Source organism: Thunnus thynnus, chromosome 2, assembly GCF_963924715.1.
Source record: "Thunnus thynnus chromosome 2, fThuThy2.1, whole genome shotgun sequence".
NCBI lineage: Eukaryota > Metazoa > Chordata > Actinopteri > Scombriformes > Scombridae > Thunnus > Thunnus thynnus.
Window position 1 is genome coordinate 14,053,869 of NC_089518.1, and position 21,547 is coordinate 14,075,415.

At 40.5% G+C, this 21,547-nt stretch overlaps 2 protein-coding genes across 11 annotated transcripts in view; one reads left to right on the plus strand and one right to left on the minus strand.

Annotated features, from left to right (window-relative positions):
* Window positions 1–9,582, plus strand: part of rimbp2b (RIMS binding protein 2b) — an 81,574-nt gene extending 71,992 nt beyond the window's left edge. For 5 of the 10 annotated variants that reach the window (XM_067604629.1, XM_067604613.1, XM_067604614.1 and 2 more), the window contains 7 exons: window positions 774–955; window positions 1,103–1,271; window positions 1,447–1,509; window positions 1,801–1,904; window positions 3,373–3,444; window positions 4,698–4,832; window positions 7,447–9,582. In XM_067604629.1, the coding sequence (XP_067460730.1) occupies window positions 774–955; window positions 1,103–1,271; window positions 1,447–1,509; window positions 1,801–1,904; window positions 3,373–3,444; window positions 4,698–4,832; window positions 7,447–7,644 (923 nt within the window). In that variant the 3' untranslated portion in view covers window positions 7,645–9,582. Of the gene's footprint in view, window positions 1–773; window positions 956–1,102; window positions 1,272–1,446; window positions 1,510–1,800; window positions 1,905–3,372; window positions 3,445–4,697; window positions 4,833–5,692; window positions 7,401–7,446 lie in introns of those variants that run through there. The other 5 variants (XM_067604638.1, XM_067604643.1, XM_067604649.1 and 2 more) reach the window with 2 other exon arrangements.
* Window positions 9,583–9,916: 334 nt separating this feature from the next.
* piwil1 (piwi-like RNA-mediated gene silencing 1) lies at window positions 9,917–21,391 on the minus strand. Its single transcript, XM_067604656.1, has 21 exons — window positions 21,285–21,391; window positions 20,559–20,652; window positions 17,445–17,541; window positions 16,962–17,090; window positions 16,632–16,846; window positions 16,426–16,547; window positions 16,254–16,334; window positions 15,304–15,501; window positions 15,046–15,154; window positions 14,787–14,913; window positions 14,388–14,505; window positions 13,860–13,974; window positions 13,574–13,761; window positions 13,090–13,162; window positions 12,693–12,893; window positions 12,203–12,306; window positions 11,932–12,002; window positions 11,664–11,817; window positions 11,272–11,397; window positions 11,048–11,195; window positions 9,917–10,761 (listed from the first exon to the last, which is right to left on the minus strand). The coding sequence occupies exons 2-21, from the start codon at window positions 20,625–20,627 to the stop codon at window positions 10,645–10,647; spliced, it is 2,562 nt and encodes an 853-aa protein (XP_067460757.1). The 5' UTR covers window positions 20,628–20,652; window positions 21,285–21,391; the 3' UTR covers window positions 9,917–10,644.
* Window positions 21,392–21,547: the final 156 nt, after the last annotated feature.

Genomic DNA, 21,547 nt, shown 5'->3' on the forward strand with positions numbered 1-21,547 from the left:
GAGTCACTATTCAGACTTACTACTTTCTGCCATTGAAACATTTAACATGGTGATCCATAAGAAGCATGGGGGACTGATATCAGGTTCATCCCGTCCCCCTCACTGTCCCTGATATCTACGTTACCAAGAACTGCTGGGGCATTTGATGTGTTATCTCCCTCGGGAACGTGCCCCCTCTGCCCTTTTTTCGTTGCACATTGTTTCCAGATGTGGCCTAAAAGCATGACATTACACCTGCATTTGATGTAGGAATGCTCTCCTCATTGTGTCCGATCCCGGGAAAGCATGCATGTTAATCAGCCTCTGTGAGATAAGGCAGTGAAACAGCAATGAACAATAGTGCAGTGTTATTTGTTTCCTCCTGATGTGCACAGTCATTCAGTTTCCCTTGCACCCAAAAGCTGCTTGACATGTGTTTCCTGTCTGTGTTGTGTTGTGCCGTGTTCTATGATGTTTAGTGACTGTCACGCCCAGCAAGCAGAGATGTGTGAACGAAGAACCCTACTGTCCTATGACGACTGAGCCTATATTGTAAAAGCATTCATTGCTTCTAGTGCGTGAACACAACGAAAATATCGTTTTCAAAGCAAAACCGATTAAAACTACAAGTGCAATTATTTCATTCGATCTCTGGCTCTTTTTTCACACATGCATCTCATCACCCTCTCCCCTGTCAGCTCTAACAAAGAGACATCTTCTGCTCTCATTGCCTCTACAGCCAGCGTGGCTGTATAAGGCTGGTAGTAGCAGCAGAGGCCTCCTCTATGTTTCAGACGGCTATGGCGAACGCAGGCACGGGCGGGGACGGCGCTCCCCGGAGTACTATGAGGAATCGGAGCTGGAGGAGATGACCCGTGTGTTTGTGGCTCTGTTTGACTATGACCCCCTGTCCATGTCTCCCAACCCTGATGCTGCTGATGAGGAGCTGCCTTTCAAGGAGGGCCAGATCATCAAGGTGGTGGCAAGACTCTTTGACGCAACTAAGACATACAGATGGATGTTAGATATCGACTAAAAAATAAACTAGAAAAGAAAAAACTTTGCCAATCGTTGCAGGTTTTCTGGTTTCTGTCCTTCCCCTGACTCTTTGTTGTCCCTTTAGGTGTTTGGGAATAAAGACACGGATGGCTTCTACAGAGCTGAAATCCGAGACCGAGTTGGCCTGATCCCTTGTAACATGGTCTCCGAGATCCAAACAGAGGATGACGAGATGATGGGCCAGCTCCTCAAACAGGGCTTCCTGCCACTCAACACTCCTGTGGAGAAGTTAGGTGAGACATCATTTTCCTACCCTCAACTTCCTTTTTTTTTACTTTGCCCTTTTATTCCCTATCTGTGTCTATCTGACCAACTTTATTCTCTACTGAATTGTTTTCTTACTGACACATTTCTCCTTTCCTCAACTCTTTCCCACTTAATTATGTTTTTTTCTGCTTTCCTGTGAAGTGAACTGCGACCGTTTCAAAGATGGCCGCTCAATAAATCGCAGGTCCCGAAAGTCCAAGAGAGGTCTGTGTCCAGTGAGATTTCCTTCTGCTCTCTGCTTCATCTTCCCTGCTTTTTTTCACTCCACACTATCCTTTCCCTGTCTGTAAACTATTTGTAGCTAATGTCCCTTGGTATTTTACAATCCGCGACCATGAACATGCAAGCCAGACGATCACAGGTCACAAAGATCATTGAACTTGCAAGGCTATTATGTAGCGACATTGGTCATCACATCCTTTAGTGTTTTTTTACATTATTCCCAATGATTACTCTTTTCTTATGTCTATTTTTTGATCCCTTCTCCTCATCAAGAGAGGAACAGGCGGAGTGGGCGTCAACACCCGATGTCAACGAGGAGAATGGTGGCCCTGTATGACTATGACCCACGAGAGAGCTCCCCTAACGTTGATGTAGAGGTACTGTCCTCCTGTATAAGCTCCAGCTATCCACTTTGTCTTGACCATTTTGTCACCATCATTATGTAATAAATGCATAAAAGCAGTCAGAGCACAAAACATTTTGAGGTGCACAGGCACTACAGTGAGGACTTTCTATTTGTAATTTGTAAGCTTAGAATTAGTTCAACATTTTGAGAAATGTGCTTATTTGCTCTCTTGCTGAGAGTAACATGAGAAGATCGATACCAATTTTCATGCCTGTCCATTGGATATGAAGCTACAGCCTAGAGACAGAGTGGTAACATTGGGAAATAGCTAGCCTGGCTAGCAACAGTCCAGCACATAACACCATTGTAAAACCACAAATTGGGAGTTTCTACACTTCAGTTTTCGTGTGGATTAAACAAATATAATGATTATCAACAGATATCATGTTTATAAGGGAATTTTTGAGGTGCTGGTTTTCCCCTGCTTCCAGTCTTTATCAGTCTCCTACCTGTAGCTTCATATTTTAACAAACATTACAGTTTTCTCATTTTACTCTTGGCAAGAAAGCAAATTTCCCAGAATGTCACCTGATTCCTTTCAGTTCGATTCAGGGCAGTGTGTGCACAGGTGAACTTGAATCAGGAGTTAGTTTGTAACTTGTGTAAGCAAGGATTGAAAGTACTTTACCGTGCTGTTTTTTTCCCCCCACACCCCACCTCCACCCGGTTTCACTTACTTACTTACTCTCAACTTTCATTTGGCACTGTCACCGACACAGTATAAGGGTAACAGACTGAATGAGGAGTTACAGTTGGCATTGTGTAAGCGAGGATTGAACGTACTTTCCCGTGCTGTTTTTTTTGCCCCCTCCCCTCCACCCCCCAACCCCACCCCCACCCGGTTTCACTTACTCTCAACTTTCTATTGGCACTGCCACCGACACAGTATGAGGGCAACAGACTGAATGAGGAGGTGAGTGAGGGTGAGGAGGGTATGGTACTGTCTGCTCTGTGTGTGTTTCCTCCCCCCCGTTTGTTGGAGTGCGAGGGAGGAGGTGGGCTTCGGATAACGGGCCTCGGCCCTCTGTCCCTGGTGGTTATGAATACAGCCCCTCATGCATTGCCTGAGCTAGCATCTCCCCTCCTCGGTTTGGTCTTTGTGTCGACCTGTCTCCTACATACTGTACATATGCTATGTTTGGTTTGTGTGTTCTCAAGAATCCCATAGGAGAGATGTGCCCAGTGTGTTGCAATCCTGTCTTCAAAGTTCCAACATTTGATGCATTTACAGTTGCAACAGTCCGTCTGCTGAGACTGAATTGACACTCGTGTTTAAGATGCATCACATTGATTTGGAGAAGGAAGCACAGCATTTCAAACTCATCAAACCCCAGTAAATTTGATGTTTTGGAAAGTCTTCTGCACCCTTAAACAGCTGTAAACAACAAGAGAAGTACAACAGGCCAAATGAATCTCAAGGCTCTTTTCTTCTTTGACAGGCCGAACTGACTTTCTGTGCCGGTGATGTCATCACAGTTTTTGGAGAAATAGATGAAGATGGCTTTTACTATGTAAGTACTAAACATTTCTATTTCCAACAATTCTGTTATTACCATTCACAGTGCATGCTTACAGTTGTATTAAACATAGTTTTACGTAAAAACACATCTGTACAAACTTACCCATAGAGTTGTGGAGTGGGAAGAGTTATTTCACAGTGGTTCTGGATTTAAAAGCCTCTTTAATTTTGTACATAGACATTTGTAGGCAACTTACAGTTCAAAAGAAGAGGAAATATCTTAGAAAAATATGGTTCTTTGATAAAAAAATCAAAGGTGTATAGCTTGTGCAGAAAAACATTTATGGAGAAAAGTAAACTATGATTTCTAAGGAGGATTTTAGTGTGAAACATCTAATCAGAGTTTAAAAGACTGTTGACAGCGTATTCACAAATAAACTGTTTTTAGGCCGATTCCACTTAATTTGGCCAGTATCAGCAATGATACTCCTACTAGTGCATCAGGTTCATACATCCCTGCTTTTAAGTTGATACGACAGGCTTGTAAGGAAACAGTTGCTTATTTACACTTCCAACAGAAACAGTTCAACAATTAGCATTCATCAGACTCTGTTTTTGGTCTCCACAAACTCCTTGGGGAAATATCTGCTTCTTTAGCTGCTACAAGCTCCTCTATGTTCACCAGCAAGTCGATTATTTTGTCTGTCTGCTGTTTGTTTGGTGCTGGACAGGTAGGGTATAGTATGTTTATCAGAGGATTTTAGCAAGCTGCTGAAAACAGCGCTGAGTGTTTTGAGTGAATCAAAACAGTAAGGTTAAAGGGATAGTTCGCATTTTTTGAAGTAGGGTTGTATGAGGCATTTATCCATAGTCAGTGTATTACCTGCAGTAGATTTGGGTTGGCACCCCACCTCAAAAAATACAAACTATCCCTTTTAGGGTTGGAACACCAAGACAATGGGCTGAAAGAGCTTCATAGAGCCAAGACAAACTGCATGGGGCAGGTGATAATTATCTGTAGATTCATCACTACGAGTGGATCCTTTCACACAGTCATTTGATTCATTGTTAATATAAAATGAATTATAGCAGCTTTATAGCCATCATTAAAAATAATTACAATGTGGAAAATACCTCCAGAACCAGCAGATCCTCCCACTTCTTAACTCTATTGCAGCTTTCATTTGAAACTTCTCAAAGCGTGAGGTGCCTTCTCAAAGTATTAGGACAACTTGTTCAACTGGAGGGCAACATTTCAATTTAAATACGGCAGACAGAGTCTCACTGTCCTTGTGTGTTCCTCAGGGCGAGCTCAATGGACACAAAGGACTTGTTCCTTCCAACTTTCTAGAAGAAGTGCCTGATGATGTAGAGGTTTTTCTCACTGACTCACCATCTCGATACCCCCAGGACACTCCAGCACGGATAAAGACCAAAAGGGTACATGCTCCTTCGCAGTACTAGCCCTCTGTCATCCATTTACTCTTTTCAGTTCCCTCTATCTCCTTTAGTTTCGTGTCTGTGCGTGTGTGTGTGTCTCATTGGTACAATGGGATTTCTGACTTATGCTGTAAATAAATAGATGTCTAAGATCTATGAAAAAAAATATGAGAAACTTAAAGACTAATACTTGACAGAGGTACTTTTATTTTTCATGTTTACTGCTGTGAAAAGGGTGGGGGGGTCTGCATTGTATAATACATGGATATATTGTATTCATAAAGCATTCTCAATGAGAGTAAAATGGAGGGGGGAGAAGCTCCTGTAACTTTTTACTTGTTCTGTCATGTCTTGGAAAAACAGCAGTTAACACTTTTTGCACATGCATATTTAGCATTCTAACAGATGATTTATGAATATATTATGTGTATGATCTCAAATCATTTCTAATAGAGTAAATAGTTTTGATGTACTGAAAGATGAACTATGTAGTCTGTAGCTCAGCATGTTCTATAGTCCAGATGCATGAATTCCTGAACATTTTATATAAAGATAAGTCTAGTGTAGTACAACTTTTGTATCTGCTCCTGAACGCCTTGTTTTGTATATTGCTTTCTTGTAAAGTAGGTCACTTAGCCTATGTTGCCATCAGAGAATAATTTCAGAAGTAATTATTTAAAAAAATGTAAATATGTGATGTTATTTTTGTGTTTAACAAATAATGCAATTGTTTAAATATTAATAGGTGTCATCAGATATTTCTTTCCTTGTGTTCTGATTTGCCATTGTCATAGTGCAAACTATTGAAATGCCATCACCATATTTTTTTATTTCTTTTCCTCACCCGCTTGGCAAAACAGAAGAAGAGTGTTCATTTCACACCTTAAAGGCTCTGTTTCCGTCACGTAAGTGAGCAACTGAGGATACCAAGATTACGCTCCCCTCGTCTAATGCAGATGACATGGGTACCCTTAGTTTCTGGTATGCAACATGTATACTTTATATGACATTCCTTTAGTGCTGCTATACCTGTAGGTAGTTTTTAGGAATCTTTGTTTCACCAAAACACTCAGTGCTGTTTGTTGATAGGAGACAGTAACCCCAGCCAATGCATTAGACAAGAAAGTATGGTATCTTCAGTTGTTTCTCTGAGTGTTGTACATGACAATGTCCGTCTCCTGAAATAAGTCTCCTGCTGTAACTCATGGTAAGCTAAAAGGCCAGTGTTGCACAATTACCCTCTATTATTAAAAACAGCACTGCTAACATTTAGACTACTTTCAGTGCAGTATGACATGCTGCATCCTGTAAAGAATTACAGAAAACCTCCCAATTCTATGCAAAAACCCAAAGAAAAGTGTCAACATTTTGTTCATTTGGTTTAGTATTTCTAACGTCAGTTGGCTTTTTTTGCTCCAGCCAAATTTAGGACCCTTGTTAATGTTTCTGTCTGATACACTTTTTCTCTGTATGTAAGGAATACTGTGAAACTGTAAGAAAATACGTTTTTCCTCATTTTGAGGATCGTGAAATGACAAAAATCAGCTCAAATCAGCACCAATTTTGTGAAGCAAGGTCAACAAAATTACTGATTTAAAGTGAGACTAGGTAATGTTTTTGCTGAACTGTGGACATTGTGGCTATAATGGCTACATAATAAGCTACTGTAACAGTAGGACAAGTTGAGACGAGTCAGTGAACTGACTCAGTAATGTCCCGCATACAGCAATATTTACCTAAAGTTTTCTAACATTAGCCACCACAAGCTACTGGTCATACCAGTCCAAGAAAGGCTGTAGCAGCAAAACCCTCTGGTGTATTGAATTTAGCAACAGTGTGTTTTGTTTCTTATTAATTCAGCTTGTGAACAGAGGAATGTTTTATTTCTTCTCTCAGACGCTACATGCCGTAGTCTCGCTTTAAACTCAGCATAATAAAATACCAGAAAGATTTTTGATATGTTACATGTTCTGGCGTATAGATTATAATCACACATACTGTATATAGAAATACAGCCTCATAAATGGAATCTTTAACCATCTGTCTTCCCAAAAGTGCAATTTTAAAGAGCCTTTTAGCTCATGATTACAGAAAAGGAATAGTGACTAGTAGTTTCTCTGTAACCCAGTTGTATCAGTAAATATCTATATATATATATATATATAACAGGAAGGAAAGTGAATGTGATATAAATATGTCCCACTTGTCCCCAAAATGCAAATGTATCTGTTTATGTGAGAGGAACTGCCCTGCCTTTGATAGTCATTGTTGGGAAATGTTGTCATCTTACATTGATGTGGAAGTTAGTTGATGTTTGAGTGAATCATGCTTAAATTCTGTGTTGTAGCTTATTCATAGCAGCTTTCATATAAAACGCTGTTTCTACCTGCCAGAGGGGGAGAGGGGAGGGGGAGGGGGAGGGGGAGGGGTTATGTATTACCTGAGTGCACAGGACAACATCCAGGGAGGTAGACTTCAGAGCTATGGTGGCCCTGCTGAGACAGAAAGGACTTAAGAGAAAGAAAAAAAAAAAGGGGGAGTAGTGACTGAGGTGTGACAGGCGGCTGGCTGGCTTTTTAACACCCTCAACTGTCCCTTACGGGTCTCCCATTAGGTTCCATTGGAAAAATCGGGTCCGCCCAGAAGAGCAGCCTCTCCCACAGTGCGTCCACACATCCCTGGCTCTGGCCCTGCCACCGTGGGGCCCGGCAGTCCCATCAGGGCCCCACTGGACATGTACTCCTCCAAAAAGAAAAAGGGACTGCTCTCCAAAGGGAAGAAACTTTTGCAAAGACTTGGCGCTGTAAAATAATTTCTCGACATACTTGGAGAGTGTCATCCGCTTCCTTGTAGTGTTTAAAAAAAAAGAAAAAAAAAAAAGAATACAGTGGACAGGTGGCATTTGTGAGCTTAGCAAATGCTTTATTCTTGTACATCTGTTGTATACTAGAATATTTGTATTTATTTAATCATATCAACTACATATTTTCAATAATACATTTCATATTATGATCCCGAGACCTCATGGTGTCGGCCGATGTAGTACTGAGGATCTTTACCTCCAAGTCTCTAGATGATGGGAGTTTTGCTGTAGACAGAGACGGGGCCCGGGGTCAGTCTGATGGCACTTAGTACACTACATCATGCCTCAGAGTCTGACCAGTGTCTCTGCATACAGAAATCAGAATGTCATTCACGCACTGAGGGCTCAGTTAAACCTTTGAGTCCATTTTGAATCCGAGGGGGGAAAAAAGAAAAGAAAAAAGAAAAAAAAAAAAAGACTTGGATGGCCTCAACTTGAGCTCGTTCATAAACAGCCAGTCACATAAATGGTATGAGGTTTGCATGCTTTACTTCAGCACATTCCCTCCTGACCCCGCCCCGAGAGTGCATGGAGTGCGACTGGCTCAGTGTAGAACCTGGAGCATGCAGTACTTTAATAAATACCGGCGTGGCTGATGTGCTGTGCGGTAATACTGTGACAAATCAGCAGAATTAATTGCTATTCTTCTGCCCTATTTCATCAACTGCGATAGAGGCGAGTGTCCCCCCCCCCCCCCCCCCTACCCAAGCCCCAAACAAACATGTCCAACACCTCCAAAACAAGCACATACTGTACTTACTACAGGGTCTCTGCAGTGAAATCAGCCTGTTCTGTCCAGCTGAATGGAAATGCCTCGTAGATCCAACCTCCATGTATTTGCCTTATAATCGCACAATGGTTAGTACTTTGTCCAGTAGAGCGTGCAGTCCCATGCCGACTATTCATTTCTGTTGTTACTTCATAAAAAAACAAGATCTGTTTGCAGGTGTTAATCCTGACTTGTGATGTGCAGGGTATCGTGTGACTGTCGTGTTTTACATAGGACCAGAGCTTACATATAAACCTCCAAGACTCCTGTGGTGACAATGTCCATCATCCAAAATAACAAATAGTTTATGAAAAAAAAAAGGTCAAAAATCCTCCCTGCATAGCAATTTTTGGGGCGACTGAGAAAATATAGGCACTTTATTTGAGTTCACTGTTTTTGCCACACTGATGCACATTTGATTCAAAACGATGACTACTCTACAAAAGGAAACAATGTTGAAGGTACTACACAGAGAAACAGATGGACGCTAATTAATTTGTGTGACATAGCATCAGTAAATTAAGTCCTGTTAGCTCATTTGATTCACAAGCAACACTTTTGGGCTTCACAGGAAGACTAAAAGGTTTGACTTTTTCCACAGTAGTTAACGATCAGACACAAGGCTACCTCTACGCTGCCCCCCTACTAACCCCAAATCTACTCAATCTGAAATGTTTATTCAAGCCAATCTGTCATTGATGCCTGTTGAGTGTCCCAAGTTATGTTGGTGCAGGATACAAGTACTGTATATCAATATATATCTACACCTTAAATGTAGAGTAGTGAATGTATGATGAATTGAAAGCCAATGTATTTTCAAAGCTGCCCAAAAGGATTGTGCAGATGTCCGTCTTTGTGCGTGAAATGAAACAGTCCACCTTTATCGTCTCACACCGTTCTGTTTTTTCCCCCCCTCATTTCATTCTCATGTATTTTAAAAATCTAGCCTATTTTTTCTACACACAACACACGAGTTAAACTGAAACTGCCAAAAAAGAATGTATGCAAAACATTCTGTAATACTTTCTGTACAATTTGTGGCTGAACAGCCACGTTAACCTGCGGTAAACTGATGTACATCTTTTCCTATTTATAGATCATATCCTCAGACATTGCTTCTATTCATTTTGAGTGACTGTTGCTCTTTTTGTACTTTGTCCATTTGTAAAATTGTTTTTAAATGTTTATACTTGATTTTCAAACTGCCTTTTTTGTACATTTAACTTTATAATCAAACAGTGCAAGCTTTTCCCATGGTGTCTTGAAGACCATATTGTTTAAAAATCTGCAATTGTGTGCTAGCTTTATGATAAGAATTATCAGCCTATATTGATGGTTACAAATTATTGTGTGGGTGTGCATGTGCAATCTTTTCTAAAAAAGAAAAAAACTAAATAAATTTGATATTTTGTAACATTCGCATGTCTGATTGACTAAGAAAAAGACAGAAAATATGATACGACACAAAGAAATTGTTTAATATAATCATTTGCAACACAGCAACAACAGTTTTAGGACCTAGATGTTGGATTCTTCTGAGCCTTTTTACTAACAAAAACCTAATATATCAGCAAGTTATTACTCCCCCTATAGAGGACAACCACTGCTATGAATCGTCTACAAATCACCAGGAGGCTCACTGGTATAATAAAACAAGTAAACAAAGATTCTAGGTTCCCTTATGAAAAAAATGTTTTCTTACTCAAAAAAGGCAAAACCCAACATCAACATTGGTAATCAAGATATATGTGACAATACAATAAGTGCTTGTATTCTTTGAAGTAATGCTCTTTTCAGGAACGTGGACTTCCTCTCAGATCAATTACTTCTGAACATCTTCACCCACTTGACATTACAAATCTCAGGTCTATTTCAACAGTGTGCATACTGATCATGTTAGCATATGTGCTAGCATTTGACTTCAAAAATGTGGCTTTGTCCTTGCATTGGACTCAAAATGTATAACATACCATTTAGAACATCTTAAACTGCGTAACTTAATACACAGGGCTCACTGACTCAACCAGATACTAGAATAATTTAAAAAAACTTGAGAAATTGTCAAAACAACTTCCAATAATCTAAACTGAAGATATCCTGTATAACAAAGTTTTACATACATACACTTCTTTACAAGCCCGCCTTAGAGTCAGAGCCCAACAAATTGCTCATCTCTCTCTTCATAGGTAGAAGAGGAAGTCATCCAGTTGCACACTGGGCTCCCTGTGGATGCTTTGACCCACAAGGAAGGCCAACTTGTGGGCATACTGGCAGGGAGCAGGCACTCGGATGATCCCCTAAAAACGCAAATATGGGGGAAAAAAAACTAGAGTAAGTCCAGGGTTCTTGTACAACTCAAATTGTTATTAATTTTATACACATTGATACTAAATAATATTTAAGCTTTTAACATGCTAGAGCTACTTCAAGTTATTGCTGCATTCTTAAATATCAGATTTAATAACACCTCATGTAATACCAGTTTTCAATTCCAAGATTTACATATATTCAGACTGACAGACCCGTGAAGAAACCTCATGATGCCATTCAGGACGAAACAAACTGATTTCAAAGCCAGCCTACCTGCCAGTTGTAGTACATGTGGCACAGCTTGTAGGTGAGCCGCTGCATGTGATCAGGCTTCAGTCCACTGGTGTCGTACACAACATTGTAGTGGGTCGGGGAGACGCTTCCACTGCGGACAGCCTGGCTCACGATGTAGAAGTCGTACCTGGCAAATGAACGTTGCAAGTTATCTACTTTGGAACGATAAATAAAAAGATGCAGGAACAGCGAACAAAGCGTACCACTCTGGGCGGGTGACCTCCGAGTCGACGATGGTTCCTGGTGGAGGGTTGGACACCTTTCCATTGATGTGGGCGAAGAACCTGCTGCTGATGCGCTTCTTCACCACCACCACACTCAGTTTAGGCCTGAACAGAGGGGGGAGGCTTATCAAAAACTGGAAATGTGTAACTCTCGCACTTTCAGTTCTTTTGGTGAACTCTTTTGGCGACTCCACAACACAGCGACTACAAAAGCCAATCAGACATGTTTTATCTCATCATTCAATTCACAAATCAAAGGACATGGAGGTGTTAAAATACATGTGACTCGATGGAGATTTAACTGCCTTTTTCTACATACAGCAGCTTAAAAAGGCTTTCAGAGGTTAAAAGTTTGGACATGAAAAACTCACATGTAGTCATGGCCCATAGACTTGATGGAGTCCATAATCTGAGAAACCTCATAGTTGACCACGCTGTGCAGCTGGCCGTCTCCCACTCCATCTCTGTACACAATGATGCGTGAAGGGAGGCAGTTGTTGAACTTCAGGTAGTCTTTGAGTGCACCTGTAAAACAAATACAGAGGTTTTGACATTTGCTGATTGTTGATACACAATCTAAGAACATTTAGTTAAAAAAAAAATGTAATCAAGTCTTAAAAAAAACAAACTCAAACTTGCCACTCAAGGCCATCTTCAGTCCATCCATGATTTCCTGACCTTTGTGCTGCAGCACACACTTTGAGAACCACCTTAAGAAAATAAAATAAAATTGAAATATCACACAAGTGACATTTACAACTTGCTGATTGTGCTCAACAACTTCTATAGTGCAGACGTTTAGATGTTGAGTACAACTTTATTCAGACTGTAGACTGATGTATAGAAAGAAATTGTGCTAACACTCAGCCCTTCATCACACACGCTCGCTGCCCCTGTTGTACATACTGACCTGCTCATGCTCTGGTTGAGGCTGGCCACTAGTGCACCGATGGACCTCTTTCCAGCGGTGGTGTCATGGTAGCAGTCAATGCCCACAATCATCAGCTGTTTGAGCTGCACACAGAGGTGTGAAAAGTTATCAATGCAGTGTTTTCCAGTTTTGTCACAAACGACATTCATCAGCACTTCCCATTTGTAGACTTTTTTTGGTTTTATCCCAACCTGATGAAATTCTATGAAGGTATAAGGTAAAAAAAACAAACAAACAAAAAAAACGCCCACTGATTCACTGACTTGTAACATCCTGTTTAGTGTCTTGCTTAAATGTAAAATCATGACAAATATTTGTGAAACATTACACAGTAACAGGTTCATGCTCTTATCTGCTCTGAAACATCTGACAGTTTACTCCACCCCAGAACGATTTAATCCTTCTTTTCCCAGAATACACCTCAACTTTTAACTTCAATGTAAAATTCATTAGTGTGCGAGTGACTTGCAGGGATTTCCACGCTCCACAGCTCTCCTCCCATCTTGCAAGCCATCTGCAGAGCGATCTTGGTAGCGACAGTCATGAGTGCCTGAGGTCGGCTGAGGGTGCGGGACACCACGCACTGGCTGGGAGTGGGGCAGTCCACACAGAGATACTTCTTAACGCTGTCGTACTTGTCCTTCCTGTTGCTGGGGAGGACCACCACCACCTAACACACAAACAGCAGCATGACGACATCCAACTAAATGCTACTAGATTTTACTTGTGACTGCATTATTCTTATTGTAAATTTGCTGCGTGGCCCACAACAAATGTCACAGCACTGACTGAATAAAACACAAAAGTCAATCTTGTGACTGTGACCTGCTCCTCTCTGTTTATCTAATATACATTTAGTCACCAACCATCTGTGTTTGGGGTCCAACGTTGTGCTGCAGGGCTCTGAGGAGAGACTCTTGGTGATCGTCATACATAATCCTGATCAAAAAGACAACTCACAATAGTTACATGACATAACCACCATGAAAAATTAATAAAACTAACTTACTTTGGAAACAATTAACTGACTATAATGTCAACAAAATCCTAAAAATATCTTTGACCAGAGCCAATTCAAAATGAAAATTTGAATGCCTTTATTCTAATTAATGTTTAAAAGCTGTCCAAGTGTTGCAAGGTTATATTTAACTGCGTTCTACACTCTGCTATACCCACATATTACTTTAGTGATAACTGTCATGCTCACAAATTTTCCATGATGCTGATAAATGCTCAAAATTTAAGAATTTCAGGCATCAGTGTGACTGCAATAGTTTTCTCTTATCACAAGGTGTCACAGAAACCCTGTTTTTGGACTGTAGGATATATTGTTCGAATGCTTGCACTCACATCATGGCTCTTTGTATGCGGATGCCGAGTGGACCCGAGACTTTGTTGAGGGTTTGCAGGAGGGACTGGGCTTCGTTTCCGTTACGCCGGGTGTGAAAAAGGAGCCAGTTATTCAGTGGAGGAGAGTTGATCAGAGGCAACCCGCGCATCTCTTTCGACCAGTCGGCTTGCCAGGGGTTGTATTCGTACTAGGTGACACAAATTATGTTAATAGCTCAATTAAGATCATATAAATAAAATTACATTAATGTGAAAATACATAAATGCAACCACAAGCGTATTATACCGATCTTGATCCCTGGAAAATCCTCTCCCCTGGGAGGACTCTGCCAGTCAGGTTTAGGAGTTGCTTATCAAAGTTGAGTCCCCACTTGTCCAACTCTGCCTGTGCATCAGTATTCCTATGAAATAATTTCTCAGGATTTAAAAATCAAAGCCTTGGATTATGCTGCCTGTTAAACCTGCAGTTTTAACTTCTATGCATATAAACAGACTAATTACACAAGCTGCTGAGATGAGTACAAATAGGGTCACAGTTAAGAGCCCAAACCTTCATGATTGCTGCAGACATTTCAGTTAACCCTTACATACATTACCTGTATTTAAATAACCAGGAAAATGAAATGAATCGTTACGTCAATGTTAACATAAAACCTTTTAGCTGCTAAACAGGAGGTTAAGTAATTAGGATTTTCAAGGCCACACGATATCAGCTGTGCTACCAGCGCTTGCAGCATTTCTGATGCTTTTGAATGTTTTGGTCAGGAGTGCGCAGATAAAAACACAAGTCAGAGACGCATTGATTGTCACCTACTTTTGTATATTAGTGACAAATCTGTTGAGGCGTCCCTCCCTCTGCTCTGGGGTCAGTCTGGTGTGGGTGCTCAAGTCCTTCATGATGTTGAAGTCTGCTCGCATCTTATCGGTCAAGCCTGTCGACCACATCAAAGTTATCATTTAAATATATGACGAATTTCAACGTATAGTTGTAGTTAACCATGGACAACACTTTAAAAAAACAGACCAGTCACCAGTAACCACACATGGGATTTCAGTGTCTGTCATTTTGATTCTTTCAGTCAGCGAGTTATAATACCTGTTAATAACCTATAACATTTAAAACACAAGCATGCTATATGTGAACCAATGCGTGTTTTAAATGTTGACATAAATGTGAGTCTTAGAGTCACAAACTGCAGAACGAGTTGGTAACCTGTGAGGTAGCACAGCTCTGGGATGAGCATGGCCGGGCCGGGGGGAGGACCTCCAGCAGGACCGAGCTTCTTCACATGGCTGATGAGAAGCACCTGGTTCCCGTCAGTGATGTCCAGGCCATATTGCTGAGAACACAAAGCGTAACAGTTAATCATTATATTTGTGCGCCAGGAGTGTCAGTATGCATCTGTTGAGGTAAGAACGTTTACATCAAATAATGTCCCAGTTACACCAGTACTAGTGTGCATGACACCTACAGTCTTGTAGTAGTTCTTGAAGGAGATGTCGGTGTCTCCCCTCTTAAATGTGTTGTTGGGAGTGTGATCCCATGCAATGTCATCAATCCTGTAGGTTTTGTTGTTGTACCTAAGAATGTGAGAAGCAGAGAGAGGAGTAGAAGACACAGGTATTAAATTAGGGTATGTTGGGCTGACAAAACATCACATCCAAGCCAGGCATTATACTGATTCAAGACCTCTGCATATTAATTCAAAACTGTGAAATGTGGATCTTACTTAGTGAGGACTATGAGTCCAATAAGCTCCTTAGCACAGATCTCTGGGAAGCGCTGATTTCCACACTGGTGCCTCAGGTTGGCCATAAAGTCAAGGACCGTCTCACTACGCAGCACCTTGTGGCTCACGTCTGTACACAGCATGATGGACGACTCATACTGCAAGATGGTAGTGGTGTAGCCTGGCCAGATGGTCAGTCTGGGATAAAATATTTAGAAGGACAGGCTCCCCGTTTTTCATCTCTCATCTGATAAAAAGTTGTTTTCCATCATTTAAGATCATCCATCAACACAGCTTCACACACCTGTGCTACCACAACTCTGCTGAAGCTTCTCACTGGGTTTAAAAACATCACTTTACCCTTTTAACACCAGCATCATTATTTTCAAGAACAGAAAACCCACTGGACAGTGATTAACATCTCATTTTCTACTACTAAGAGAGTAGGTAGCAAGCCATCAGATTTTATATTGCTTTTCTTACATTGTATACATTTACAGAAGCAGGAGTTAAACAAATTTATTAAAAGTTGGCAAAGTTTTATTTTAAGAGCACATACAGCTTCCTAGTTTTTAAAATAAAATCTTAAAAATCATATTTTTAAGGCCTTGGATTTACTGTGAAGGCATGCTTTGAACAATCACACTAAGTGACCGGGGAGAAACTTTTAAAAAGGCTCAAGTTGAAGGAGAGTGACTCAACTGTGTTCATTCTATGTAGTCAATTACTCCAACGTCGAGGATGCACTTAGAAGAATAGTGTGAAGCAAATGTGTTGTTTTACCTTATTAATTTAAAACCCTGCCATTAGTTTACTGATTTGAGAAGCCAAGGTTTCTTTTGGGCACTGGTGGAAGATAACATTTTTTAAATCCCAAAATATACTTTATACACGAGAGAGCTGTTATTCGTCTTTATAAAACGCAACAATAGTGAGTCGAGTCAATATACCTGTGCTGTGGGATGTTGAGGGGATCATTGGGGCTGTAGTAGTTGCGTCCAATCTGCTGCATGTTGAGAATTCTCAAGATGCTGGAGAAATGAAGAGGAAAAAACAATAAATAAATAAACACACAACAACTTATTGCTTATTGTTTTAACACCTGACAACTGGAAAACTTACCGTCTGAATATGATGTTGTAAAACTGGATGCATACTGGTGATGTAGGTGGCAGTTCATTTGTCAGGGTGACCGTGATCTGAACCTTCTCTCCATTTCTTGTCTCGCTGTGTAGCACAGTCTCCTAAATACAAGGGCAGATATTTCAGCACAAGACATGAAAACATGTCTGCAGAGCAAAATTCAAAAATGTAGCAACCAAATGTACCTTGCTGTGCAATCTGTGAGGCAGAAACAGCAGAGCTCCATCAAAGCTCCGCGCTGAGCCAAGGGCTTCCTCATGCTGGAAGAGGAGAGCAGATCTCAGGCGGCGAGACTCCATTGGGGGTTTAAAGTCCACATGGTACTGATACAGAACCCACTGAGGACGGGACAGGATGCGAAAGAAGTTGGCTGACAACTGAATGGCAGAACCAGTAGTTCCTGAAAAAGTGCGGAAACAATTTCAAAGTGTCGTTTATAATCCTCTCCATCAATGATGAAATATGCAGTGGCTGAATGTGTTGGTATACATGAATTCTTAAAAATGTTGACAGACCAGACTTTGATTCTTTGACGTGCTCCATAGCCTGCCTGGTGTTAACCCCTGCATCATGAAAATCCCGACGACGTCCACCTCTTTCTCCCAGTTTCACCTGTTGGAATCCAGCTGATATCTGTAGAAGAGCTAAAGTAACAATAAAACTAAACAGTCAGAACCACTTTGCTTACATTTCAATGCAAAAACTCAAATTGGAAAATGCAATACATTATAGGACAGTGATTGAGAAGGTACAACAGGCATGTAAAATCAACCCATCATCCCACAGTTGAGGGTGCAGTGTTGTGTTTTTTTTAAATCCCAAATTTTAATTTCCAACCCCTCTGCACTGCAGTCCTTGTAATGGTCAACTGTACTGTTGTACAGAAAATATTTAATTGCATTTCCACACAGACTTTCAAAAGCAAGACATAGCCACAATCATTTGCCATAAGAAAATCAATTTCCTTTAAGAACAAACATAAAACTGTCAGACTGTACCTTCTGCAGAAAAAGGTCCTGGAGCCCCTTTCTGCCTCCCTCTACCAACCAGCTCTCCCTCTGTGGGCGGGGCTGGTGCTGGCTCTCGAGCCTGGCTCTACAAGAATAAAAAAAGAGAAATCAAGTTTTAGGTTGGAGGAAAAAGTCTATTCTTTTCATGGAAAGAAAGTCAATTTAAGTGACCCATTTCATTTTCTGTATCTCACCAATAATTTTTGAGGTTTTATCCAGACACTCTTCAGACAGAGCTCAACTGCCTATTTACATTTTGCCCCAACAAATCAGCAGATAAAGCAGATAAAGGGGTGTGTGCGTCTCTGCTAATGCTTCGTCACTCAAGCCTCCTTACAGCCAAAATACACCAGGCGTGGACGCAACGTGTCACATAGGCAGGGTGGAGCAGGGTTGTTTTACCTGCTGCACAAACTGTCTTCATAGCGTGTCAGTTTTCTGTAGGATACTTCGAAAAATGGGTCAGTTAAACTATGTCACTTAAACTATTACAAAAATAAGACCTGTCTACATTTATAATGTACATTTATTTTCTTATGTGCGTGACATATTGCCTCTTAAGGTTACTTAAAAAGTTGACTGAGCATTGTGAAGTTTGAGGCTGCAAAAGACAGAGTACTTTATAGTTTACTTATGTTATTTTCACCATTTTTGTTCACCAGCTCCCACTATAAATAGAAGGAAGGCGGTTGCCCTCTTTTTATTACGCCGAAGGATACAAAGAAGATTTCTCCCACTCCCAACACATTTGCATCCCTCCTGCTGGCTACATTGCCAGTATTTTTCCACATAGATGATCAGCTTCACTGTGTGCATATTGAATTTTGCAAAGTAATAATGCAGTTGTGCAGGGTTCGGAAGTGTAGGCTATATTAACTGGTACTGAATTAATTAACTAGATCATTTTAACTACAGGATCATGGCTACACATTGATGTGATTGATTTATTTTAATGTGCAATGTAAAAAACCTAATAGGTTGCACTGCTGCATCACACAACCTCTGCTACAATAGGGGATTTATTTTAATCATTCGGGTACAATCAGATTGTACTTAAAAAAAAAACAAAACAAAACAAAAACCCCCCCCCCACAGTTCTATGTAATTTTTACCTATTGGAGGGCCGCATAGCTGTGCGGGGAGAGAGAGAGAGAGAGAGAGAAAAAAAGACCAGCCACGTAAAAATAAGAGATTAACAGCACAATGTTTCTGTGGTCATTGTAGCAGCTTGGTTTAATTATAATGGAAACACTCTGCTGCAGCAGATGTGTCGCACAGCCCCCATGCCTGGTGTATTTCGGCTGTTACTCCTCAGAGCAGAATGGCGGCATAGATGGATTAAAGGATAGGTTCACTTTTTTTCCCTCCAGGTCTTAATGCAATACTTACAAACCCATATGTACATTGAAAGAGTTATTGGTCACTGAAATGGTTTCTTCAGTCCATACTGGCAGTAACATTCAAATCATGCACAAATGACTCCGTAAGTCCAGCTGAAGCTAATATGAAGCTTCAGTAGTCTTACAAAACAAAACAAGTTGAGATCTTTCATACTTATTTTTTTACAAGCAAATTCCTGCTTGGTGTTACTATCCCTCCACAGTGGCTCAACAAGAAAACACTGCCCACAGAAGCACAAAGAGGGAATCATATACTAAAGAAGTACTTTGGTAGAAACCTATAACAATGTCTAAGTAGATATGGGCATGTCTCTATTGTTTTAAGATGGACCTGGAAAATTATGTAAACCTGTTATTTAAGATAGCTGGATTGCATGTTCAAATAAAAGCTAGTAGCAGGCACTGCCAGCTCATCTAATACATATTACATCTGGATAGCATCATGCAACAATAAGCATTATGAGAATTTATGAATACTAAATCTTTAGGGGGTAAGATTTCACAATAAAAATTGTTAACAGGCATTGTGTCATTCAACCTTTAGAAAGCTGAGTCATACAGAAACTCTCCTAACAGTTTTCATAGGAACTATTTCTTCAATGAAAAGTAAATAAATAACTGAAGTTAACTGAAAGATCAACTTCCCTCGGGAGCAGGAACCAAGTGGCAACCTCCGGGGCTGAAAAATGAAGCCAATGCGGAAGTGCAAAAACCGCAGTTCCTTGAATGGCCACTTGAGGCTGGCTCCAAAAGCGAGTCAATCCCCATAGACCCCCATGTTAAAATGCTTTGCCCATTTTTGATTGGCTGAGAGTTAGGCAGAGTCACGTACGTACTGCCGAGATGGCGATGGCAGCTCACTTTGAGCTTCAAAACATGGATGTATAAAGAGAACCGGATACAACGTCGGAGGCGGGGCCCCGTTCATTCTTATGAAAGTTGCTCAGTGGCGCATGAAGCCAAAAAAAAAAAAATCGCCCATAGAGCATGCGCACTAGTGACTTTAGCTGGCCGAGTCGGCTACTTCCGGTTTAGCCCTCCGGCTATCTTGAATGGGGATAAAACAATTCAATCATGCGGCTCTTCTAGGCTTCTGAAATGTGATCGGACCAAATGGATTTAATTCTGATATTGAGAAAAGTCATTTCGCGGGGGTTGTGACTCTCAGAAAAATGTATCCACTGATTTACAGATGTCTCTTTCACAATGTAAGTCTATGGGAAAAAGTCTTTTTGGGCCAGTGTGCATCACGTGACGTTGTAATTACACGGTTTGGCCGCTATGTCAAAATTGGCTTCAAAGCCTGGCGCTGTTCCTGTATCCAGTTCTCTTTATACATCCATGCTTCAAAACCGCTACTCAGAAACCATTGGGTGACGTCACGGTAACCACGTCCATATTTTCATACAGTTTATGGCAGGAACACAGTCTTTCTTTTTAATGTATTTTAATGGCTGAGCACCACAAACGAAATTACATCACCACTTTAGAATTAGATGGTGAAGGAAATCTCAAAGACATGTTACAAAACCTGAGAAACCAAACTATCCCCTGAAAAACAACAAGCGGTTCAAGTATGTCAATTTTTTTTTTAAATTCATCGACCACTTTTTAATAATGGCGGACCGGATTACTGAATTAAATATTGCGTGGGATATTAAAACAGGCAACGGTGGACAGACAATGACCACACTTCCCTTACCGCTCCAGGTGCTGCAGTCTCTTGACCGCGTGCTCTGCCTCGTGATCTTGCTCGTGCCCGACCAGTCATTTTCAGGCGGACTCAAACGGTGCACCTGTTTTAAAAGCATATTCTATAATTTATACAAAGATAGGAGCTATGTACTTACATATGAAATTTAACAAACGGGATTTAAAAGATAGAAAAAATAAAACTAAGAACAACATATATGAATCCAAAAAACAACTATTTAAACAACAATTTATTTGATGGGATTGTCTGACGTTAAATTTTCTACCAACATAGACTTAAGCTATTAAAATAACTTGGTGCCTGTTACACTCACACAATAACTTGTAAAGTCGCAAATAGAGAGCTTTAAGTCCTGTAACTGAAGTTAAGGTCAGACATGATGGCGCCTGCTAACACGCTAACGTTAGCTAACATTAATGATAGCACGCTATCAAAAGTTGATGCCAAATTAAAAAATAATCTTTAGCCAGATATAACACAATGATGCATAAAACTATCACACTAAAATCACGTTACGGTGTTTTCTATTAGTAGAGTGTCAGCTAACGTTAGTTTAGCTAATTAACGTTAATTAACAGAGATACGACCCAACTGGCTGACTGAAAAGTGGTGTTATTTCGATTACATCTACTTGAATCTGAAGAATTCAAGATTAATCCTGAAATAAATTGACAATGCCATATATGATGTATACATTTTAACAGGCATACTCACTTTTGAAGAAGATTTTCTTGTAACTTTCTACAGGACGAAAAAAGTTTCTCGCAGGTGCATCCGCCATGAAAAGTACGACAAAAATGCGGCAATTTACATATAGGCCTCTTCACTGAGAAAATTATTACGCTTGTAATTATTTTAAAACTGTCATCAAACACTTCATTGGCTTATATAAGGCATCGTTATCTACTACATGTGCAGTTGTTCAGAATTCAACTAATGACGATGTTAGTGAAGGGTGGTGGGAAAACAAAGTAATT